The sequence below is a fragment of the Helicoverpa zea genome, chromosome 28, assembly GCF_022581195.2.
Source record: "Helicoverpa zea isolate HzStark_Cry1AcR chromosome 28, ilHelZeax1.1, whole genome shotgun sequence".
Taxonomy (NCBI): domain Eukaryota; kingdom Metazoa; phylum Arthropoda; class Insecta; order Lepidoptera; family Noctuidae; genus Helicoverpa; species Helicoverpa zea.
The window spans coordinates 5,826,174-5,847,780 of record NC_061479.1 but is presented as its reverse complement, the minus strand read 5'-3'; the positions used below and the strand labels follow the sequence as shown (position 1 = coordinate 5,847,780).

The following is a 21,607-nucleotide window of genomic DNA, read 5'->3' as shown; positions in this document are numbered from 1 at the left end:
TATACGCTTTTTCCTAGATCTAGTATTACGAAATTATACACTAACACATGTGAGAATTGACCCGTAAAGCTCGTTTGGTTTTTATTCAATAAAATATTATCTAACATTAAAATTGAAATTGCTAATAGTGATTTTTTTTTCGTATATTTTATGCAAGAATTTTAATTTATGTCCAAATAGTTGTAGTTTTCGTAAGTAACGGATATTTTTTGTGTTTGATTATACGATGTATATGGGTGTTGCAAGGTTAGGCATAATTTTTACCCCAGTTTTATTTCCTTGTTATTTCTTCATTGATTTTGGTGTGTAATTTTTTGTTGATAATTATTTAAAAAGTGGTTTTAATGAGATGCTCATGTATGAGCGTGTAAAGCGAAGGAATGAGAATCATGTTTTGAAGAAGGTTATGAGCATGAACGTGGTTGGATAATAGTAGAAGAGGACGACCAAAGAAACGATGGATGGATTGTGTAAAAGTAGATATGGCTGGAAAGAATGATGCTGGGAATGTACAGACTTTGCTGTAGTCATCATCCTCGACTTACCTCAATCTGTCAATAGCTTTTCAAGCTTATCACAACAGTGGAAGGATAATGTTCGATTGGTAAAATTTTACAGATTTGAGTAGGTTGACCTGTTGGCGTTTGTACATCGGAGAATTCGGTAAATAACTGTTCAATTTACTATTGTGTGACACATAGGAGCACATAGGATATTATTTTATCATTATCAAAAACGTTGTTTTTTCTTTGATTCATGCTTCGTTCTATTATAAAATAAATCTACCGTCTACAACGGATATAACAACTAACTACAAGCTTAATCGTATCAATAAACATATTGTGGACGGCCGCCATTGCTGTGCTGTGACGTCACCATCCGTAGACAATATGTACAACACATGGAACTGTTTGCTGCAGTTGACATTGTCGACTTTTTTTGTTAGGAACTTTATGGTTTTAAGTTTGTTTTGTTGTTGTTATAAGACTTCCTTAGGTAAATCATCATCGTCTTCCGAGCCTTTTTCCCAACTATGTTGGGGTCAGCTTCCAGTCTAAACGGATGTAGCTGAGTACCAGTGCTTTAAAAGGAGCGATTGCCCTGTCTGACCTCCTCAACCCAGATACCCGGGCAACCCAATACCCTTTGGCTAGACTGGTGTCAGACTTATTGGCCAATGATGTTCGATGACAGATTTCCTTAGGTAAATAGGAGGTCCTTATTATGCTATTTAATGTAATCACCCACTTCTCAAAGATCTACTTTCCACTAAAAAAAAAACCCCAAACTAGGTATCCGGGCTGACACCAAAGAAGTTGGTAATATATTAATTGTATGCAAGTGTAACAGAATATTTATAGCAATTTGTAATTTATAGAAAATTATAATATTTACGTCATTTATTGCAAATACCAATTTGGTATGATAATTTTGATCTGAATTACTTACTAACATTTCTTTTCCTCATTTAGTTTGGGGTATAGCTATTGGAACTACTACCAATCTGATCTCCTTGACCCAGTTACCCGGGCTACTCCTCTGGGTTACTCCTGGGTAAGACTGGTTGTCACACTTACCTACTGGCTTCTGACTACCCGTAACGACTGCCAAAGATGAAGAATGACAACAGGGACCTACAGTTTATCGTAGCTTCAAAATATTATCTACTACTTGTATGTACTTATATGGCAATCTCTGACTGAATAGATGCCAAAACCAAAATTGTTAACCTCAACCACAAATTATTCTGGCAAGGACTACAAAGCAGCAATTTCAATAAACATATCTACATATTATTATATGTGTACTACTACCGAAACCTGTAAGCCTGGTTTTAATCTTCATACCTTCACGTAGCTCAGTGAATATCTGAGACGGCAAGGCATTCCGAAAATTCGCGCCGCTAGGCGTCGCCCAATGATCTTGAACTTAGAATTCTGTCGGTCTAGTACTTGCTGTGACACTCAAAGGAATGTCTTTGATGTTGTTTACTGTGTTATGTAATGTTTAAAATAGTTTGTAGGCTTATAATTTTAGATTTGGTGTCGGTCCTGACATAAAGACTATTATTTTCTGTCGGGTCTTTTCCCAACTGTGTTGGGGTCGGCTTCCAGTCTTTTATAAGGAGACTGCCTGTCTGACCTCCACGACCCATTTACCCGGGTACCCAAATACCCCTTGATAAGACTGGCTATCAGATATCCTGGCTTCCAACTACCTGTAATGACTGCCAAAGATGTTTAAATGACAGCAGGGACCTACAGTTTTACTTGTCTTCCTAAACACAAAGGTACTTGAAGTTTAATTTATTACATGAAAGGTTTATTAATTTATTTAACAGTCTATGTAACGTAGATGAGACTAGAAGAAAAAAAATTGCCGGCAAAATATGTGTACATTCTAAATATAGGTACATCTGCCTGAGCCAATTGTCATAAGCAGGTGTTATATAACCAGGGTGTCAAAAACTAAGTCATGCTTAACCACAGCATTGCCGTTATCGGATTGTTTTCGCTTGGCAGAACCAGCTAGTTTATTTGGCTTCCGCAAAGAAACTTTAAGTAACTTAATAAGTGTTTTTATGCCTCGTAATTCTTGGATTTGTCGGAAGTCGTTCTTCATGTCTGAACGTCATAGGCTGTGCTGTTATGAGATTATATTTTCGCTTTCTGGCTCGTGTCAAATGATATTAGAACTACTTATTGTGGTTTCTCAGGTTCATTCAGAGACTCTTGGTGATAAGTTCTTGTTTACACTCCTACATCCATATTTATGTATAACTATAGCGGTCCTGGCGAACCTCCTACCGCAAAAACAGACTATATCATCAGTAACACCACCTTCCGGGTCCAATAGTGTCTTCAAAATATCCAGGAATCCGTTCAAAACAACCAAATTAGTCCAGCCGTTTAGAAGTTGATAAAATAATTATAAAGCTTAAGATATTACAACGATTAACATCTTCTCCTATTATCGAACTACAAGATAAAAACCACAACCATTCAAAGCTATTATGAAACCCATTAACACAAAATAAATCAGCAACAATCAGAAACACTTCCCAATATTACGAAACAAACTATTTCTGACTCAGGAACAGTTAAAACAGAAGCCATTTAAAACACCCATTTACATATATTCCTTCAAGCCAGCCGTCAAAATTAAACATGAAACCAGGGCACCGTAGCTATCAAAACAATCGGAAAACGTTATATGTATGTTTACTTGACTAGCCGATTTCACCCGCGTCCCATGGGAACTACTGCCCTTACCGGGATAAAATATAGTCTATGTTACTCGGGAAGAGTGTAGCGCCCCAACAGTGAAAGAATTTTTAAAATCGGTCCTGTAATTTTAGAGCAATCAAACAAATGTTTCATCTTTATTTCATTATGCATGATGAGAGGATGTAAATATCGGTCCTGTGCCTGATCTCTCTCCGGTGGATTGTCGTCGCATCGCGCTATGAGAGTGAAGGAATAGTGAGTGCACCTGTGTCCAAGCAAATGTGCGTGCACTATAATATGTCCAGTATATGATCTCCTTAGGAAGGTTCATATCTGCAGAATGTGTCTAGCGTATAGTAAATGTATGACCGACGCACTAACGCATTATCGGTTAGGCGTGAATGATTGAATGTTTTACCGTATATTTGTCTGAATTATATGAACCTTCCCTTACCGGGAACAGCGCTGTGAGCGACAATCGGTCTGGACGCCATTACTAACAAACTGACAAGTCGACGCTTTTCACACGGTTGCAAGCAATTAAAAGTTAAAACCTGTTATGCTTCCTTTGAAGGGTGACTGCTGGACTCTTGTCTCTTTTGGAGGGTAGGGAACCTTCACTCAGAAACCACCTTTGCTTATTAACCAGTAAGGTTACTTTTGCAACAGCAGATGGTTTCTGTTGCATTTGCACCGTTACAATTTGAAGGGTATTGTGTTTTGTGCATTTGAATTTCGGACCTGGTTTTTGGATTTGTAAAGCCTTTTGATTCTCGATTTGGGTTGACCTATTTCTGTCTGAAATTGCAGTTTCACGTTTGGCATGGTAGGATGGGTTTTCGGAGTTGGTTCCATGTATTTTAGGCTTAAAATTGTTAGGTTTCCAAAATTCGACTTAATTGGTAGGCCATCATACTAATCCTGCTTCCTATAAATACCTATTATTACCCAACAAGTTTGTTGTTTGATGTTCAAAAACTTTCGATTCAAGCGGATTTTTATGAAACTGGCAGTAATACAGCTTATGTAGCTTTTATATAATAACATTTTTATCCATCTCTAGCTACTCGTAGTAGATAAAACTGTGTAGATTGAAAAGTATCAAGAATTGTACATTATACATGTATCCATGTACCTCTATTACAGACAAAATTACCTGAGTCCATATACCACCGTAATTTTGCAATCATTACGTCAAGCAGCGATTATGTTACAACAAAAACTGTGTCCAGTAGTCATTTGCTATGAAATAGTAGTTTAAAAACAAACTACCGTGTTGCCAGACTGTCGTTGAAGACTAAATTATATACATTTATTATGCATTTGTGGCGATACCTTTCCCTTTCTGTGTGATGTGAATTTAATGCGGTATCGAGTGGTATATTTTAAATGTTAGTATTGACTTTTTATTTGAAAGAAATGAGGTTATTCGTATCATCATGATTAAAAGCCCTGAAGCATTCAAAGAACGCTACTGAATTGACTTCTACTGACTTCACAATAATCACGATAGTCAAACACCTAATACTTCATTTTTAATTCACTGCTGAGAAATAACGTATATTAGACCAGTGATGATGAATCATTTGAAATCCTTCAAAAATTGCCAAAAGAAAGTTTGAAACCGCAAGTTTGAATACTAATTTTGGGGAACAAATATACTGACCACCATAAAATGCTTTGATACCCTTAGTTTTGTAACCAGAAATATCTACTGAACACCAGAAAAATAAAGTCTAAAAATGTAATAGTACCAGCTATTTTAGTCACGACTCCACTTTAAATTGTATTCGACCACCAAATTTAGTAAATGATCACCAACTCTTGACGACCAAATTAATGTATTATTTTTGCCTAAATAAGTCACTGTGATTGCCATAAAATGTAGGCTTATTACCAAATAAAGTATTATGGTGCCATATTAAGTTATGTGTCCGGCTTGCAATGCATGCGTGAGTGTCAGTATGACGAGTGACAGGGGAAAATGGAAGAAAATGACATATTGCGCCGACCCCAAGTAAAATTGGGAACAGGGCAGGAGAAAGAAGAAGAAGAATGTGTTTCTCAATACACTTCCTCGACAACACACTCTTATCGTACTGTTTGGAGGCATGCAATAGACAATTTTCCACCCTAGTGCAGGAAAAGGGTCTCCATAATGTTATTACATTTATTGTATCAGGCCGAACTTATTTTTTTGGAGTCAGTTTACTAAAACAGGATAGCAAGATGTAAAAACTTTGATTATCATTTTATATTAAAATGCTGGTATAATTTTGATGATCATTTACTTCTTTTGGTGATCATTTACTACTTTTGGGATAACAATGATTTATTTCGACTCATTTTGCTTAAATAGGATAGCAGAATTTAAAAACTTTGGTTATAATCTTACTTTAAAATGGTGGTTTAATTTTGGTGATCATTTACTATTTTTGGCTTACGTATGATTTATTTTGGAGTAATTTCACTTAAATAGGATAGCAAAGTGTTAAAACTTTGGTTATAGTTTTGCATTAAAATGCGAGTTTCATTTTGGTGATCATTTACTATTTATGTCTGCTATTTGTTACTATATCTGGTGATCAGTTAAACATAAGCCCTAATTTTGTGACTCATAATATCATTAACACAATGCAACCATTACATAGCACAAAAACCGAAAGCTCAAAACAACTATACTAGATCGATCTAAAACCATTATTTAGCATTACTAATGACTAGACATTTTCTCACAGTTTCACCCGCGTCCCGTGGGAACTACTGCCCGTACCGGGATAAAATATACCCTAGTTATTCGGGAAGAGTGTAGCTTTCCAACTGTGAAAGAATTTTTCAAATCAGTCCAGCAGTTTCGGAGCCTTTAAACAAACAAACGATTAAATGTTTCCTCTTCATTATGTTAGTATAGATAGATCACTAATGATTAATAGTGCTGGCAACACAGCGTACGCGATCCGTCACTTTCAAATCGTAGCCATATTTTATAACAATAACATGATCATAATTTATGATCATTACTAGTCTTAATGACTATTCGGTAACAAGTTACGCTGTTGAATAATACAGCTCTCTTTGGGACTCTTTATTTGCCTAGCCATTATGAAGAAGTCTGTTAGACTTGATGCAGCTGAGTACTGATGAAAGCTGAGTATATGGAGCGACTGTCTTTCTGATATTTGCTGTCGAATGGCTGAACAGTCAATCTTTGGAGTGGCAAAGTTATTTGACGAGATTTGTGTAAGAAACCACTTTAAAAGACTTGACGTTTTTTTAGATATAAAAATATTATTAATGGACCAGTTGTTCCCCGTGTCTCGAAGGAATTACTTCTGGCATCTGGATAAAAGTAGCCTAGGCTTCTCTCAGATTCTGGCTAGACCATTCGTGTCGTGACACCCACACATTTAAGTCAGTGAAAGCAGACAATTACTTTCGTATTTATTATAATATTAGTAAGGATTACTTTACTACGGTCTCAGTAAAGTTTTCCCACTCTACCAGTGTAGCCATATAATAAATTGTTATAATTAAAAGTGAAAATGTTCATTTATATGCAGTAGTCATTGATACCCTTATCTGGAAGACGACTGTAACAGAATATTTTGTCGTGAATCGGAATGGACCAGCTATCAATCAAATTGACTTTAGTTGGCGTCATTTGAAAGTTGTTACAGAAAAGGATTTAGAAAATTCTTGATAGATTAATGAATGTGATTGAGGTGTTAATGATAGGCAGGATTTATGACGCCTTAATCATTGTTAATAAACAGTATTTTAAAGTACTAAGTATATGTCGTACCTATAAAATGTGGCTAAGGTAAGGTGTCTCCCAAAAATCCACCATACTTACGGTCCGGGTATTTGAGAAACTTGACCTGGCAATGTTATGGACCAAGTGATAAATTGGGCAGTATACATAATGCCCGGTCATTATGAAAAATGCCCAATATGAGAGCGCAATTTGATAATAATTATTTAAATAAGCAAATTGACCGGGCACCGTACATATTACCCGTGACGTTTTGGGCAAAGTAATACAAACATATTTAATTTCAATTTTTTTATTGTTATTGCCATTTAACTTAAAATAAACTAAATATTAAACCACTTAAATAATCAGCCTCATGATTTGGATTAATTATGAAGGACTTCTGCCTTTTTTCATCAAATGACCCCCCGCTGTGGGTTAGCAGCGGTGAGGGTGTCAGACTCTTACTGACTGACCGTCGTGTTCTGTCGTAGGCCTTTTATGTACCAGGGCCGCGGTCTTTCAAACAATCCCGCAGCCCCGGCAGACCTTGGCCGACGGGCCCCGCTGGGGTTGCTGACATCTCTTTGAGGAGCGCGTGGAACAACGCGCGCCACCGACACGGGTCTGTTGCCTAAAAATAGACATGAGTGAGCCACCCGAACTCACCGCCCACAGACCCACGCCTACGGTGGCCGGGAGTCGTCTCGCGACACCCGGCGCCCGTGATCTACCTGGTCCAGCGCGGCGGCCGGGATGAGAGGTGCGACGAACTCTTTGACGTTCCGCCGCCTCCTTCTCGAGCATGACTGCTTCGCAGAAGGAGGCGACGGCATCCCATTCCCTCTCGCCCCGGACCATGGCCTGAACCAGAGCCGGACGCGAGAGGTCGCCGCCGCCTAAAGCCTCGACTAGGACCCGGCGGTGCTCTTCCCACGCAGGGCACTCCTGGACTGTGTGGTCCACCGTGTCCTCGGGGCTGTCCGCACAGTGTTGACACCCGGGCGCCTCCTCACAAGGATTTCTGCCTTAAAAATCCACTATTTTTTGCATATAAATGTTAAGGAAAGTCATATTAAAAATATAACATAAAATAAAATTAAGAATGGCTGTCTCTGATTGGTCAAAGCGTGTCACGCCATGCGTACTTCCCTCCCCGCCCTCGCACCGCGTAATATATAGCTTTATTATCAAATTGCCCAGCTGTCATGTAGCAATATAATAATGCCCGTGCAATGTGATAAATAATGAAGTTAAGATAGTTATTAATCACTTGGCCCGATAAAGCTAGACATTATTCATAATGCTCGGGCATTATTTATAATGCCCGAATTAATCACATGGTCCATAACAGCAACATTGCATAACGTTTTGATTGGCAAAATCTATGCAAGTCACGCTGAGATGAAACGTATGATAAGATTGTCTCAAGATTTCTGGAAATAGTTTTATTTATCTTTTTTTTACATTTTATACTGCATAATACTGCATAAACATCTTTACTGAATCTAAATATTGCAATTCGGTAATCGTTCCGCTTGATCACCAAGTTGCAGATATAAATATATCTATGTACCTATACTAAACAGGAAACGTTTTTTCGTTTGTTTGTTTGTCCCCTCAAGGCTTCCAAACTATTGTACCGATTTGAAAAATTCTTCCACTTTTGGGTAACATAGGCTACGTTTTATCCGGGATGGGAGTAGAACCGCGGGAAACCATCTTGTATTGCGATAAGGTGGGATCATTATTCAATATACCAAAGGAACTGTCCTGCTGTAGAAATGAACTAAAAAAAAATATAACGGGGTATCGGGGGGATGGGAAAAATCTATTTCAATTCCATTATCGTTCCTCTATTGTTCGTATCTAGGTCTCGTTGGTTTTAATATCGTTGGATGCCGGAGATAGAAGGACTGGTTGCATCGAAGTTCATGTGTTTTGGTCTGTCTGTCTGTCTGTTGTTTTTTGATGGATGAAAAATACAACTTCTTTTCTTTGGTAATCGAAACTACATACAACTAATTTATAAAGTTGAAGAGTTAGATTGTACGTTTGCTTGAACGCGCTAATCTTGGTGACTATCTCACAGATTTGAAAAAATAATTAGCTCAGTTAGTGTTAGCTCATTTATAAATTACTTTTTATCTGGATGTACAATACATATGAGTAGGTATCCGTGGGACGCGGGTGAAAAATATTCAGTTCTGTCATGAATTTTGACGAATGCTGTTCGGCTGTTAGATTTGAACTTTTTAGATATGATAGATAAAACTCAGAAAGTTATAGTCTGTTAGTGCATTGATGTAGTAGACTCTTACTTACTAGGCATACAATACATTCTACACCGTGGTACTAGTGTAACACACCTTCAGATACCATCGCAGCGTCATAGCCGTTGGTTCAGAAATAATTAATTGTTCACATAATTTTCCTTATTGTTTTCCTTTTCAAATATACGCGTGAATTAATTAACGTCAATCATCGTCGCCCAGCAGTGAAAACCACGTAAGTGTTTATAACAAAATTTTACAGGAGGAAGAAAAAACTGTCTACTGAAAAAAAATGTATGAGTGGGGAAGATATTACCTTTTGTTTTTTTTTTAGATTTTGTGCATTCCTTAGGTACGTATCATATGGTTTCTATATCGTGTGCCTAAATAAGTTTGATGTGACTTACAAGGTTTTCATCATAACTTAATATTTTTTTGAAAGATTATGTAAGGTTTTCAAATTAAAACAATGTACAGTTTTGGGAATCAGTTTGTATTTTCTTGCCATGTTTACAAAAAAAACAATAGTATTACGTAAGGGAACAATAAAACACACCATAAAATTTAAATTTAAAGGCGTTATTAAAGAAAAGACTTCTTCCAAAAGTATAAACTTGTACAAACAAAACAAAATAAGAAAGATTTTTTTAATTTCTTGATTTAAATGTCGTAATAGGTACTTAATCTAGCAAAGATTTTAATGTGTAATTTAGTTTAAATAATTTACGCAATTTATTTAAACTAAATAAGTAAAATGTTTAGGAAAAACACGATAAAAAATAAAACTTTGAACAAAACGAAAACTAGTTAATATTAGTTAGTTAGTACTACTTAATAATTAGTTAATAGTGAGATCCATTCATGTTTCTTAATTAAATCAGTCAATAGCACGAACTAGTATTAATCTCAAATAATCAGTCTTAATTAAGCAGTCTCATTGCACAAAATAGTACTCATTGTTAATTATATTTTAAGACTCTTCGCTCAAAATATTTTTTCTGCACGTGCAGATATTTCCATTTCTCCCATTACCTGGACATTCATGGGGTAAACTGTCATAAAATAAATGAACGTCTTGGGGTAGAACTTCCTTAAGTTCCTGCAAATGGATGTATTTAGTTCGAGGTATAGGAATCCTTGCGTCATACAGACGAGGCATTGAGTCTGAGTCTCTTGGTTTTTTAATTTTTCTGCGTAATTGTTCAAATTCTTCGGAGAACTCTTGTTTTATGTAAATAGTTCCGTCAGTTCTGTACTCAATGCAACGCAAATCAAACACAGTTGCTTCTCCTGCTTTCTTGCCCGGTCTTATAGAGTTTAAATATGGCATTGAGCTAAACTTTCGGAAAATGCTGTGGTCTAAATAATTTACAACATAGGGTTTATTCAAACGTGCATTTCGACAGACATCTATGTATTGGGCCGGGGAGTAAATTTCTCGATTTCTTAGTTGTCGTTCTATTGTGGAATGCATAGAATCTGCCTCCATTTGAGTGTGTCCCTTTTCAAGGTATTTTTGGGTAATCGTAATTTCTTTTTGGACAGCGATTTGCAGTAAAGCATTTGCAAGTATAGCATTTCGATTCTGATTCGTGCATCCATCGCTCCAAAAAATAATCTTCTTGACGTTTTGTGGAATGTAATGCTTAATAAAGTGCTGCAATATACTGCAAAATTCGTTTGCAGAAAGACCACCTTCACATTCATGCCAAATATAACAATACCCGTCATTATTTTTTATATTGAACAAAGTAAAGTTGTGTACTTTGAGTTTTGTTTTATAATAAAGTGCAGATGCTTTTAATGAGGGTGATAGAAGCACTGCTTGTAAATCAAAAGTAAATACCATTGTCTCAGGATCGGGATTATTTTTGTCTGCGGTTTTTTCTTGTCTTGCTCTTTCTTTTTTCTCTCTATGTGCTGTATATACCTCTTCTGCAATGTTCCCGACTTTGAAGGCACAGCACAAGTCACATTGGTCTTTTTTTGGTGAAAATAGTGACAGATTCATAGCATCGAATTCTTGAAAGAAAATCTTCTGTGAAACTTTATATTCATTAATGCCTTTGTCTAAAAGCTGCTTCACGTATTCTCTGTATAGCTGTTCTTTGCTTTGCCATATCTGTTCTAAATAAAGTTTGCTTGTCGTCTTCCTGCAGTAGTGCGACTCTAATTTTGGTAAATTATTTAAAAATTCTATTGCATGATTTCTTCCAATGTTTTCAAACGCTTTTACGCTGTTATTTCTGTGGGTTTTGTCAGACTCCGACGCCACTTCATCTCTGTCTTCATTTTTGGCCCAGTTATGTACAGACCATTCGCCAATATTCAATGTATTTAAGTACATTTTTTTGCAAACTTTGTATTTTTCTCCCAACACATTAAATGAGTACTTGAAAGTATTACCTCTGCGAAAACTGTTTCCGCTACACTTCCGCTTGGAAACACCTAGTTTTTGAACAGTTTGTTGTACCCAAATTTTTTTTGTATCCCAGGATAGCTTCCAGTAATTCTTAAATAACATATTTCGATCTTCTTCTGTTAATTTGTAGCAATCAAAATATTTGCAAGAATCATTATGATCACAACGAGGCTGAACACTACGCTCATTTTTTTCAAGATCGAACACAATTTTGCCGTCTTCTGTTTTTCTCCTCCCACTGTAACTCTCTCCCTTCATTCTTTTAATTTTATTTTGATTATAAGTCCAGTTTTCTTTATTTGCTTTGCCTCGCTTGGCCCGTTTTCGCTTCACTCTTGTCTCATCAACTGGTTCTAGGGTCAACGATTCATTTGAAGTATGTGATGTATTTAACTGTTCACTTGGTTGATAGTCGGGATCCCCATCGTCAGGAGAAAAATCACTATTCCACGGATCATCAAAGTTGAAGGAAGGACGTGGAGACACCGAATCAGCTCTACTGGTAGAAGGTATAGGACAGCTTTGTTTTTCAACCGTTGGTAATAAGTCCTTTGAAGAGTGCACTAGCAAAGTTAAGGACTCCTTTGAAATTACTGCAAGCGATAGTGAAATAAGCGATGACGGCGTGTGAAAAGTTGAAGAAACTGGCGGTATTGGCATTTTTCCTTCACATGCAGGTAAATGTTGATGGTTATTGTTGATGTTATCCTGAGTGATATATTCTTTCATGCTTAAATCTAAGGGAAGTTCATCAACAACCACGTCAAAACTACTGTTTCGCGGGGCATTTAGAGTAATTATTGAAATTGGTATGGGAGTGGATGATCTGTGATATTTTTTTTCTGGTTGTGGTGTACTATTATTAGTGTCTGTCATGTGATAGTCGGTGTCATGCTGTTTTTCAATCAAAGCTCGTGACTGCGAAGATTTTGTATGATCTTGTATTTCTAGATCAGGTGAACGAGATTTGTGGGATGTATTCGTAGGTTTTATTTGAATAGTGCACTGTTTTTTTGCGGGTATTATTTCAGGTGAAGTTATGACTGGTCCTTTACTGTCTAAAACTAAGTCCTTTGGTGCAGAAACATTCGAAGAATGACAATCTACTTTATTTAGTTGCGCTTGTAGCTGCAGCTGCTGCAGTGGCTCATTTTCTGGAGCCATCTGATTAGATGTGGGTTTCTTTGTGCGACGACGACGCCGTCGTGGATTTGGTACAATTTCTGGAGAATATTTTCCAAGATCATAATTAGAACAGGTAGTCAACTTGCAAGCTGCATTTAGCATGGGATCTTGTGAAAATGGTAATATTTCGCCAGAAATTGGCGAATCAGTACGACTTGAAGAAATAAAACATGCTGAACCTAAGATGGGCTCTGGAAGTTGGAACTGCATTAAATCTTGCTGAATTAATGTATTGATAGAAGGTTCCTTGCCCGAGTCTTTCAAATATGTAACATCGTCTCCAACAATGTAGGAATTCTGATCATTTTCTTCACTTTCTATTTCAGACTCTTGCATTCTGTAATGAAAAAATAAGAAATCAGAACTCAGATGTGTATAAGTGAATGATAATATTAAACACGCATTTGCCCATACGAAAATTTAATTTGCGTGATTTTATATTAAGAAATTACGTATAGGTATACCTATACGAGGTTTGTGAAAAAAATCCGGAAGTGTGAATAACTTGTTAAGGCATATACATGGTTGCATTTAAAATGAAAACCTCGTAAAGAGTCATACAAGATTATATCTACAAGTGTGAATACCTTGTTAAGTCTTACACGTGGTTATAGATGGTTGCATTCAAAGTGAAAACCTCGTAAAGGGTCATACAAGATTATATCTATAAGTGTGAATAACTTGTTAAGGCTTAAACGTGGTTATAGATGGTTGCATTCAAAGTGAAAACCTCGTAAAGGTTCATACGAGATTATCTATAAGTGGTATGATGGCAGTGAAAAACCCGTCACCCAGTTTACAAGCTTTTCATATGTATAATACAACGAGTACGAGGCTAGCAATACATTTCAAGACAAAATCGTTAGAAATAGTAGTAAATTCTTTATAAAACTTATTAAATCATAAAGAGTACTTACTTTTCGATGTATTTTGACACTTTACAACACAAATTGGGCACTTTTTACACACTTTCTTCAATTTTTAATCCGGAACAACGTTAGTATCAACCGCACTGGCGAGTTTCTCAGACGAAAATGGTGGATCCTATTTTGATACAAGGTTCTCATAGCACGTCATAGATGGCGCTAGGAGTATCTGATTCGAAAGTTTGTTAGAGTAATCTGTGCTTATCGAGTTTATCAATCCAAAGAAAAAATAAAAAAAAAAATGAGGAAATGAGACATCCGAGGTTTTCACTGCCGGGCGACGTCATAGAGCGCGCAGTATGATTTTTTCACCTCAATAGGCATATTTAGACAACTTACGTGGTAAGTATGGATACAGATTTGTTTGACGCCATATAACCTACTTTTTTAGGGAAAATGGTAGTGTGACTCATCCTGGGACGCAGACTGTTGCTGTCAAAAACAACTGTGCATCTACAGAAGCTTTTTAAGTCCGGGATAGGACAGTTGTTTCAGGACCCTGGTCACTGTTTCAAACAATCTTGTAACCCTTTTCTTCGTGACCCTATTCGCTGTGAGGCAAGGAAGCAGCGTGAGGGAGTGTCAGACTCTTACTGACTAAAACCCACCATGTTCCTTCTGGAGCCCAAAATCCAGTAGTCCAATTCCATCCTCTGTTACAATATTACACGAATGAATTTACTGGAAGTATAGTTCGTTATACTTAAAGGTTAAGGCAAACTCTAAATATAAGGGTGCGTCCACATCTGGCGAATGTGCCGCGAATGTGCAGCTCGCGAGCCGTTTGCGACCTGCCCGCGAGCTGTGCGCGTGCATTTTTGTTCGTGCGCCGCTTCTGCGCCGCCCGCGCGTAGTTCGCGCGCGACCTAAGCGCCGTACACGATCAGCGCGCAGGCGGCAAGCGACGCGCTCTTTATTAAATAATAAACGGAACTGTAAGGGTGCGTCCACATCTGGCGAATGCGCCGCGAATGCGCAGCACGCGAGCCGATCGCGAGCTGTCCGCGAGCTGCGCGCGTGCAGTCACTGCAATAGTTCGGTGCGCCTCTTTAGCGCAACTCACGCAAGGCTCGTATAGAGCGCGCGAGCGGCGCGCGATCTGCGCGCAATCAGTTCTCGCCCTTACAGTTCCGTATATTGGCTCAGTACTATCGAAGATGGCAGACGTCGCGCGCCGCCTGCGCGCCGCTCGCGTGCGGCGCTTAGATCGCGTGCGAGCTGCGCGCGGGCGGCGCAGAAGCGGCGCACGAACAAAAATGCACGCGTGCAGCTCGCGGACAGCTCGCGATCGGCTCGCGTGCTGCGCATTCGCGGCGCATTCGCCAGATGTGGACGCACCCTAAGGGCGAGAACTGAGTGCGCGCAGATCGCGCGCCGCTCGCGCGCTCTATACGAGCCTTGCATGAGTTGCGCTAAAGAGGCGCACCAAGCTATTGCAGTGACTGCACGCGCGCAGCTCGCGGGCAGGTCGCAAACGGCTCGCGAGCTGCGCATTCGCGGCACATTCGCCAGATGTGGATGCACCCTAACATTGCTGATAAAATAATGATCTAATAGGCAATTAAAATGTCTAGCGTTGATAAAGGACATTTACCTCCACTTACATAATCACAATGTTATGTTTGATTTGAACCAAATCATAACATTGTTACATTGTATTATTAAATATTATAATTAATGTGTAATTGGTTCTTGTCACGCGTCAACTTATCGCGTAAATCTACTGTTTTTAACATCAGTGTTGATGTTAATCGCTACATATGTATTTCTGCCTGTGGCACCGTAGCTCTTAAACGGATGAACAGATTTGGATGCGGTTTTGTTTAGATGCACGCTGGTTATTGTTGTCATGTGTCATCAAACACTACTGTCGTCCCGCTATCAATGCTTATCCTCAAATGACAATTTGAGACGTGACCCGAAAATGACACACAAATTAATAAATTGACAGAAGAATCTACTAAAACTCGTCGTAAATAGAAAATTAATAAAACATATTAAAACCATAAATATGTCCCGTCACAGTATGATAACATCATGAGACTTAATGACGTCATGTCATGTAGTCGTGGTGGCCTAGTGGGTAAAGAACCAACCTCTCAAGTATGAGGGCGCGGGTTCGATCCCAGGTCAGGCAAGTACCAATGCAACTTTTCTAAGTTTGTATGTACTTTCTAAGTATATCTTAGACACCATTGGCTGTGTTTCGGATAGCACGTTAAACTGTAGGTCCCGGCTGTCATTGAACATCCTTGGCAGTCGTTACGGGTAGTCAGAAGCCAGTAAGTCTGACACCAGTCTAACCAAGGGGTATCGGGTTGCCCGGGTAACTGGGTTGAGGAGGTCAGATAGGCAGTCGCTTCTTGTAAAGCACTGGTACTCAGCTGAATCCGGTTAGACTGGAAGCCGACCCCAACATGATTGGGAAAAAAAGGCTCGGAGAATGATGACTTAATGACGTCATGAAATTCTCTTAGTAATGACGTACTACCCGTGTCAGCCACGGCAGCTGTTCTCATATAAGGAGATCAGCCAGCTGCGCAGGACATATTATAGTGCACGTACATTTGCTTGGACACAGGTGCACTCACAATTTCTTCACTCTCATAATCCGATGGGACGTCTATCCGACTCGAGAGAAAGAGATCAGGTGCAGGATAGAGGAACGTACTCCCCGATGCACGGGTGTATCAATCTCCAACTTCCAGTCTCCGGGCTGCTTTGTGAAAGATTCTGAAATCTACAAAATTCGGGAATCGATCCCGCGACAGCTCCGCTATGCGACTACTAGACCGTCGAGGCAGTTTACAAATGGCAGTAAAATATATATTAAGTGGCCAGAGAAAGTATCAAAGTAATGAAAATGTTCAATCGTCTCGCTATGAAAACGAATTAATGAATTTCTCTCGCAATATTGAGTTAAGTCACTATTATCGATAAGTTTTCCAACTTAGTAGTTGTTTGAACGGTGTAAAATTGACTTTCACTGAAGAAAAGTTATTTTAGCTGTAGCTGATGTATGACTTTTACATTAACTGAAAACTGCTGAAAAGACCATTTAATCACGATAATTTCTAAGCCCATTGTCCCTGACTACATAAACGCCCGTTTCCCTTGAAACAACTGTTTTACTATCAATTTTCACTTTCGATGTAAACAGTGTAAAGAAAACAATTCTGTTGTCTTTTAATTACTTTAATATTGCTTTCAGTAAGTGAAACTATGGCTAAAATAAGGTCATGATGTAATAGTATACAGTTATGTACCAATACTGCATGACTTAACAACTTTATCTGTATAATGCACTTACAATCAACATCTTTGATAAAGAGTACATCTCGTACAATAAAATCGATAAAAGATTAACTGAATAGACGCAAGATATCTCTAAATTAAAACAACTCTCACTTATAATCTAACCATAACAATCGATTTCGATTAAAACCTCAAACTTTTTACAACGAAACCAATAGATCTAAATATTTCAACACTGGCAATAAAGTTAATTATTTTTTTACCATCATTTTCCCCTGCGTTCTATTTACGAAAATCTCCCGCGTTGCCGTGATAGTGAGCGCGAGCTGGCAACATCGTCATCGACCCGCAGTTTGCTACACGCGGGGAGGGGGGCGTGCCGTCTGTCAAATCGAATTACGTTCTTGAGTTATATTTTCGCGATCATTTCATTAGAAAAAAAGCTTTTTCATGAATTAATTTGCGCTGTATTAGTGTTATTGTCTGTTCGCTAACGGTTGGCGAACATGAAACATAGTGCGAACTCGAAAGACTCTGCTACATTTGCGTCGCGATCACGGCCCGAGGAATTGCTATTTTTATTTAGCCCAGTTTTATTGTAAATATTGTTTTTATGTGTCGAAACAGTGGTGCAGTACTGTTTTTTGAACTTATTTCTTAGTCTATTTGACTGTGATCATCGACGGACCGTGAAAAAATTACGTTCAAACGTTTTGTTACAAAAATACTTTCGAAATTTAGTGTTTGAGCAACGTCTGGTGCCAATGTTAGTACAAAAACGGATTTGTGTACTTAAAATGTAGTGCCAAAGTGTTCTAATGCAACCTTTTACAGTGTTACGTGTGTAATTATCGCTAAAAGTTACTAAAGACGCTTATAGTGTACAACATTTGAATTTGGAGTGTTCTAAATGAGGTTGTGTATGTTTTTGACTGTTGTAAAAGTGAAGTGAATCTAACTAAATGGCATTTTATCGCGGTAAATTGCTTTATATTAGTGCAAATCGAAGATGAGGCGGGTTTTCGGCGTATGCACTGACAGCTGGATGCTCTGTGGTCAGAATGTGAGCGGATAATCATTCCAGGCTCTCCTAGATGTTGTCTGTATGTCTTGTTCTTTTTTTGAATTCTTTTGTTTTTTTTTCTTTGAATTGACACCCGTGTTTAGAAAGAGGTTTTATGCAGGGTTTTCTGTACCCAGCTTTTTTGTTTTTATTTTCCTTAAGCTAAGTAAAGCTGTGCATGATTTGATTTTAATAGGTGTTGTTAAAAAAATATAAAGATAGTTCTCCATCTGCATCAAGAACATGGTCCAAATTATTTGATTTTAATGTTGATTCTTAATAATTTAATAATCAAGTATACTCTGACTTTCACACAACAATAGATTTTTATTTATTAATAATTTAACCTGTGACGCAATGAGTTGGTTTGCATTGTTATAAATAACCCATATTTATGTGGTTCCCTTAATCGGTAACACCTGGTGCAGACAAGGAAACTATTTTCAAAAAATCTATATTAAGGAAAATTATAATTATGTATTTATTTTCTACATTTATTGTTAAATAGTAACAATTGTTTCTATATGGGTGTCATTTTACTTGTTTCTATGTGCTTAGTAATTGATATTTTTGCATGTAGGTGTTTTAATTTTTCAAATTATACCTAGCCGCCGTCTGTGTATGCCGGTAAATTATAACACAGTAATAAATCTGTGAGTGTCTCCGGCATGCTATGGGTTAATACAATATACATATATGTATAGTGCATTTTGTATTGGTTTTAGATGTTAGATAAAGATTAGAGTAATAATTATAATGGTGTCCAGATTCTTGGTTTTAATACCCAGCTTGGACAGTTACTTTATGGGTTTTTAGTAACTTTCAGGGAGTAGCCCATAGTCTGAACGTTGGTGATTGATACACCTGTGTATCAGAGAGCATGTAAATATTAGACCAGCTTGTGAACTCCCTTCGGTGGTGTCCGATTGCCATCGCATCGCGCTATGAGAGTGAAGGAATAGTGAGTGCACCTGTGTCCAAGCAAATGTGCCTGCACTGTACAATTGTGAAAATTGGTCTGGACGCCATTATTATTAACTATGAATAATAACTGTTATTTGAATGTAATAGATAACTCCACTTTAGTCAGAAGCAGTTCTACAAGTCAACCATATTGTTCCCTCATGCCTAAACTGCACTGCATTCCATTCCACGCATATTTAAGGCTTATAAACAAAATTAAAAAGCAGCCTTACCCATTAAGTAGATCTTATCTTAATCATTAAAGTTTTTTTTAATTTTAACCCAGAGTTAATGTTAAGAATGTCACTCGTACTTGTAATTTTAACGGTAACACAAAATTTAATACGGTAAAACAGACTAGCACATACTTTATGTAAAAAATGGCGATTTCGTGAATCCAAAATGTTCAAGAAGCTAGGCTTTCATCATTTTTAATCCCTACTAATATTATAAATGTCTGTCTGTCTGTCTGATTTTAATCAAATTTGGTACAGAGATAGAGTTGACCTTGAGAAAGAACATAGGATAGTCTTTATTTCGGACTTTTGAAGAATTCCCTTGGAAACGCGATATAACCGAACTCTACGCAGGCGAAGCCGCGGGCGGAAGCTAGTTCTTAATATAAAAACAAGTTTTTTAAAAAGCCTACTGCAATAATGAAGTAAAAACTTCTAAGTCTGAGATATACCTACTATGCTGAAAACCGCAACCGCGCCAATTCAGTAAAACGTGAGATAATCGCACAAACATACAGGTCAAACCGAGAACGTCATTTATCAAAATTTTTTGAAGACGGTTCCTTTTAATCAACCGAACCGAAGGAAAACATCTTGAGGAAACCTGGACTGTAAAGTCTGAAATCACCAACCCGCATTAAGCAAGCGTGGTGATTAATGCTCAATCCTTCTCCGTGTGAGAGGAGGCCGCAGCCCAGCAGTGGGACGATAAAAAGCTGTAACTGTATAAATGCTATTTTCTGTATTCTCTTGGCTGTTTTCCCTAACAGCTGCCTAGCAGTAACTTAATATCAAGTTTGCATCCAATTGCAGGTGTATTCTAAACAAACATTCTAAACTAATATCTAGTAAGTTAGTATGACAGACCGCGCGGTATCCTCATTACATAAAGCTGATGATCTTAGATTACAGCCGTTTGTTGCGTGTATGGTGTTCATTTGGCCCACATGCACAGGTATGGTGGCCATGGAACTGCGTCAAAAAATCTAGCTTAAACGGCCATTGGCTAATAAAATATTTTAGAAACATGAGAATATTGATAAAAGCAATAAAAACTTTCACACGCTCATTTTACAATACTTATACTCACGCACGGAATCGTCTTCCAATCGTCATCAAACAAATCGCAGTCAGGCTTGTCTTCCACCCTGCCGGGGCTGTGGGTTTTCGCGCGAGTTACCGCGGCGCTGGTACATAAAGGGCTTAAGAAGGAACATGGTGTGGTTTAGTCAGTAAAGGTCTGACACTCCCTCACGCTGTACCCACAGCGGGAAGGGTCATCTGATGATTACCAATTTAGAAGTCCAAGAGATCTAACCAAATGCCTGGAATTGGTGAATTAGCCCTTTATTTTTTTAGGGTTTCCTACCCAAAACGGTAAAAAGGGACCCTATCATTAAGACCTATCCGTCTGTCACCAGGTTTGAACCATCACGGTCCCTCTCATGAACTCTGATACTTGGACAGTTGATACTTTCACAGAAGATGTATTTCCGTTGCTCCCATACTCACAAGAAACATAAATATTTGCCCGTTTTATAGTTAATGGTACAAAACGCTTGCGTGGCCGGATTTTATAATTAAAATACCAATACGCACGTCATCACTACCCAATGGCGGTCAAATCTTACAATAATTATATCCACTGACTCAAACACAATTGTTCCCTATATGTGTGACTAGTGTTTGTTTGTGAACACAATGCACATTGCGTGATAACATCATGCTTAGACTGGGCCTTTTGTTTGCGTCCGGGACACGTTAGTAAGAGTATCTTCTTCATGTATTAATTATCATCATCGTCAGTCTAACCAAGAGGTTGCCCGGAAAACTGGTTTGAGGAGGTCAGATAGACAGTCGCTCCTTGTAAAACACTGGTACTCAGCTGCATACGGTTAGACTGGAAGCCGACCCCAACATAGTTGGGAAAAGGCTCGGAAGATGATGGAGTCTGACACTCCTTCACGCTACTATCGCACACGCGGGAGGGGTCATTGGATGATTACCCATTAAACAGAAGGGGGAAAAATATGTCTTAACATATGACAGTGTCAGACTCTTACTGATTAAAACTCATCATGTTCCTTCTTAAGCCCTTTATGTACCAGGGCCGCGGTAACTCGCGCGAACAATCCCGCAGCCCCATTATTTACTTACATTCGAAGACTATAACAATAGATAAATGACCCTTTCATTTCTATAAATAATAGGTAAACAATGGTATTAAATATTTTATTTCCTACGCGATGGTCGAAATATTTCCTTTTCTCGAAGAGAATATATCATATTACACCTATGCTATATTT

The 21,607-nt window shown here is 38.1% G+C and overlaps 2 protein-coding genes across 2 annotated transcripts in view; one reads left to right on the top strand and one right to left on the bottom strand.

Annotated features, from left to right (window-relative positions):
• Positions 1 to 9,568: 9,568 nt before the first annotated feature.
• LOC124643842 lies at positions 9,569 to 14,054 on the bottom strand. The gene is made up of 2 exons (XM_047182951.1): positions 13,776 to 14,054; positions 9,569 to 13,195 (listed from the first exon to the last, which is right to left on the bottom strand). Exon 2 carries the CDS (start codon positions 13,192 to 13,194, stop codon positions 10,222 to 10,224), a length of 2,973 nt encoding a protein of 990 aa, XP_047038907.1. The 5' UTR covers position 13,195; positions 13,776 to 14,054; the 3' UTR covers positions 9,569 to 10,221.
• Positions 14,055 to 17,401: 3,347 nt separating this feature from the next.
• LOC124643844 (GTPase-activating protein CdGAPr) overlaps positions 17,402 to 21,607 on the top strand; it is a 39,138-nt gene continuing 34,932 nt past the window's right edge. The window contains exon 1 of the mRNA XM_047182952.1: positions 17,402 to 18,142. Coding sequence (XP_047038908.1) covers positions 18,134 to 18,142 — 9 coding nt within the window. The 5' untranslated portion in view covers positions 17,402 to 18,133. The remainder of the gene's footprint in view (positions 18,143 to 21,607) is intronic.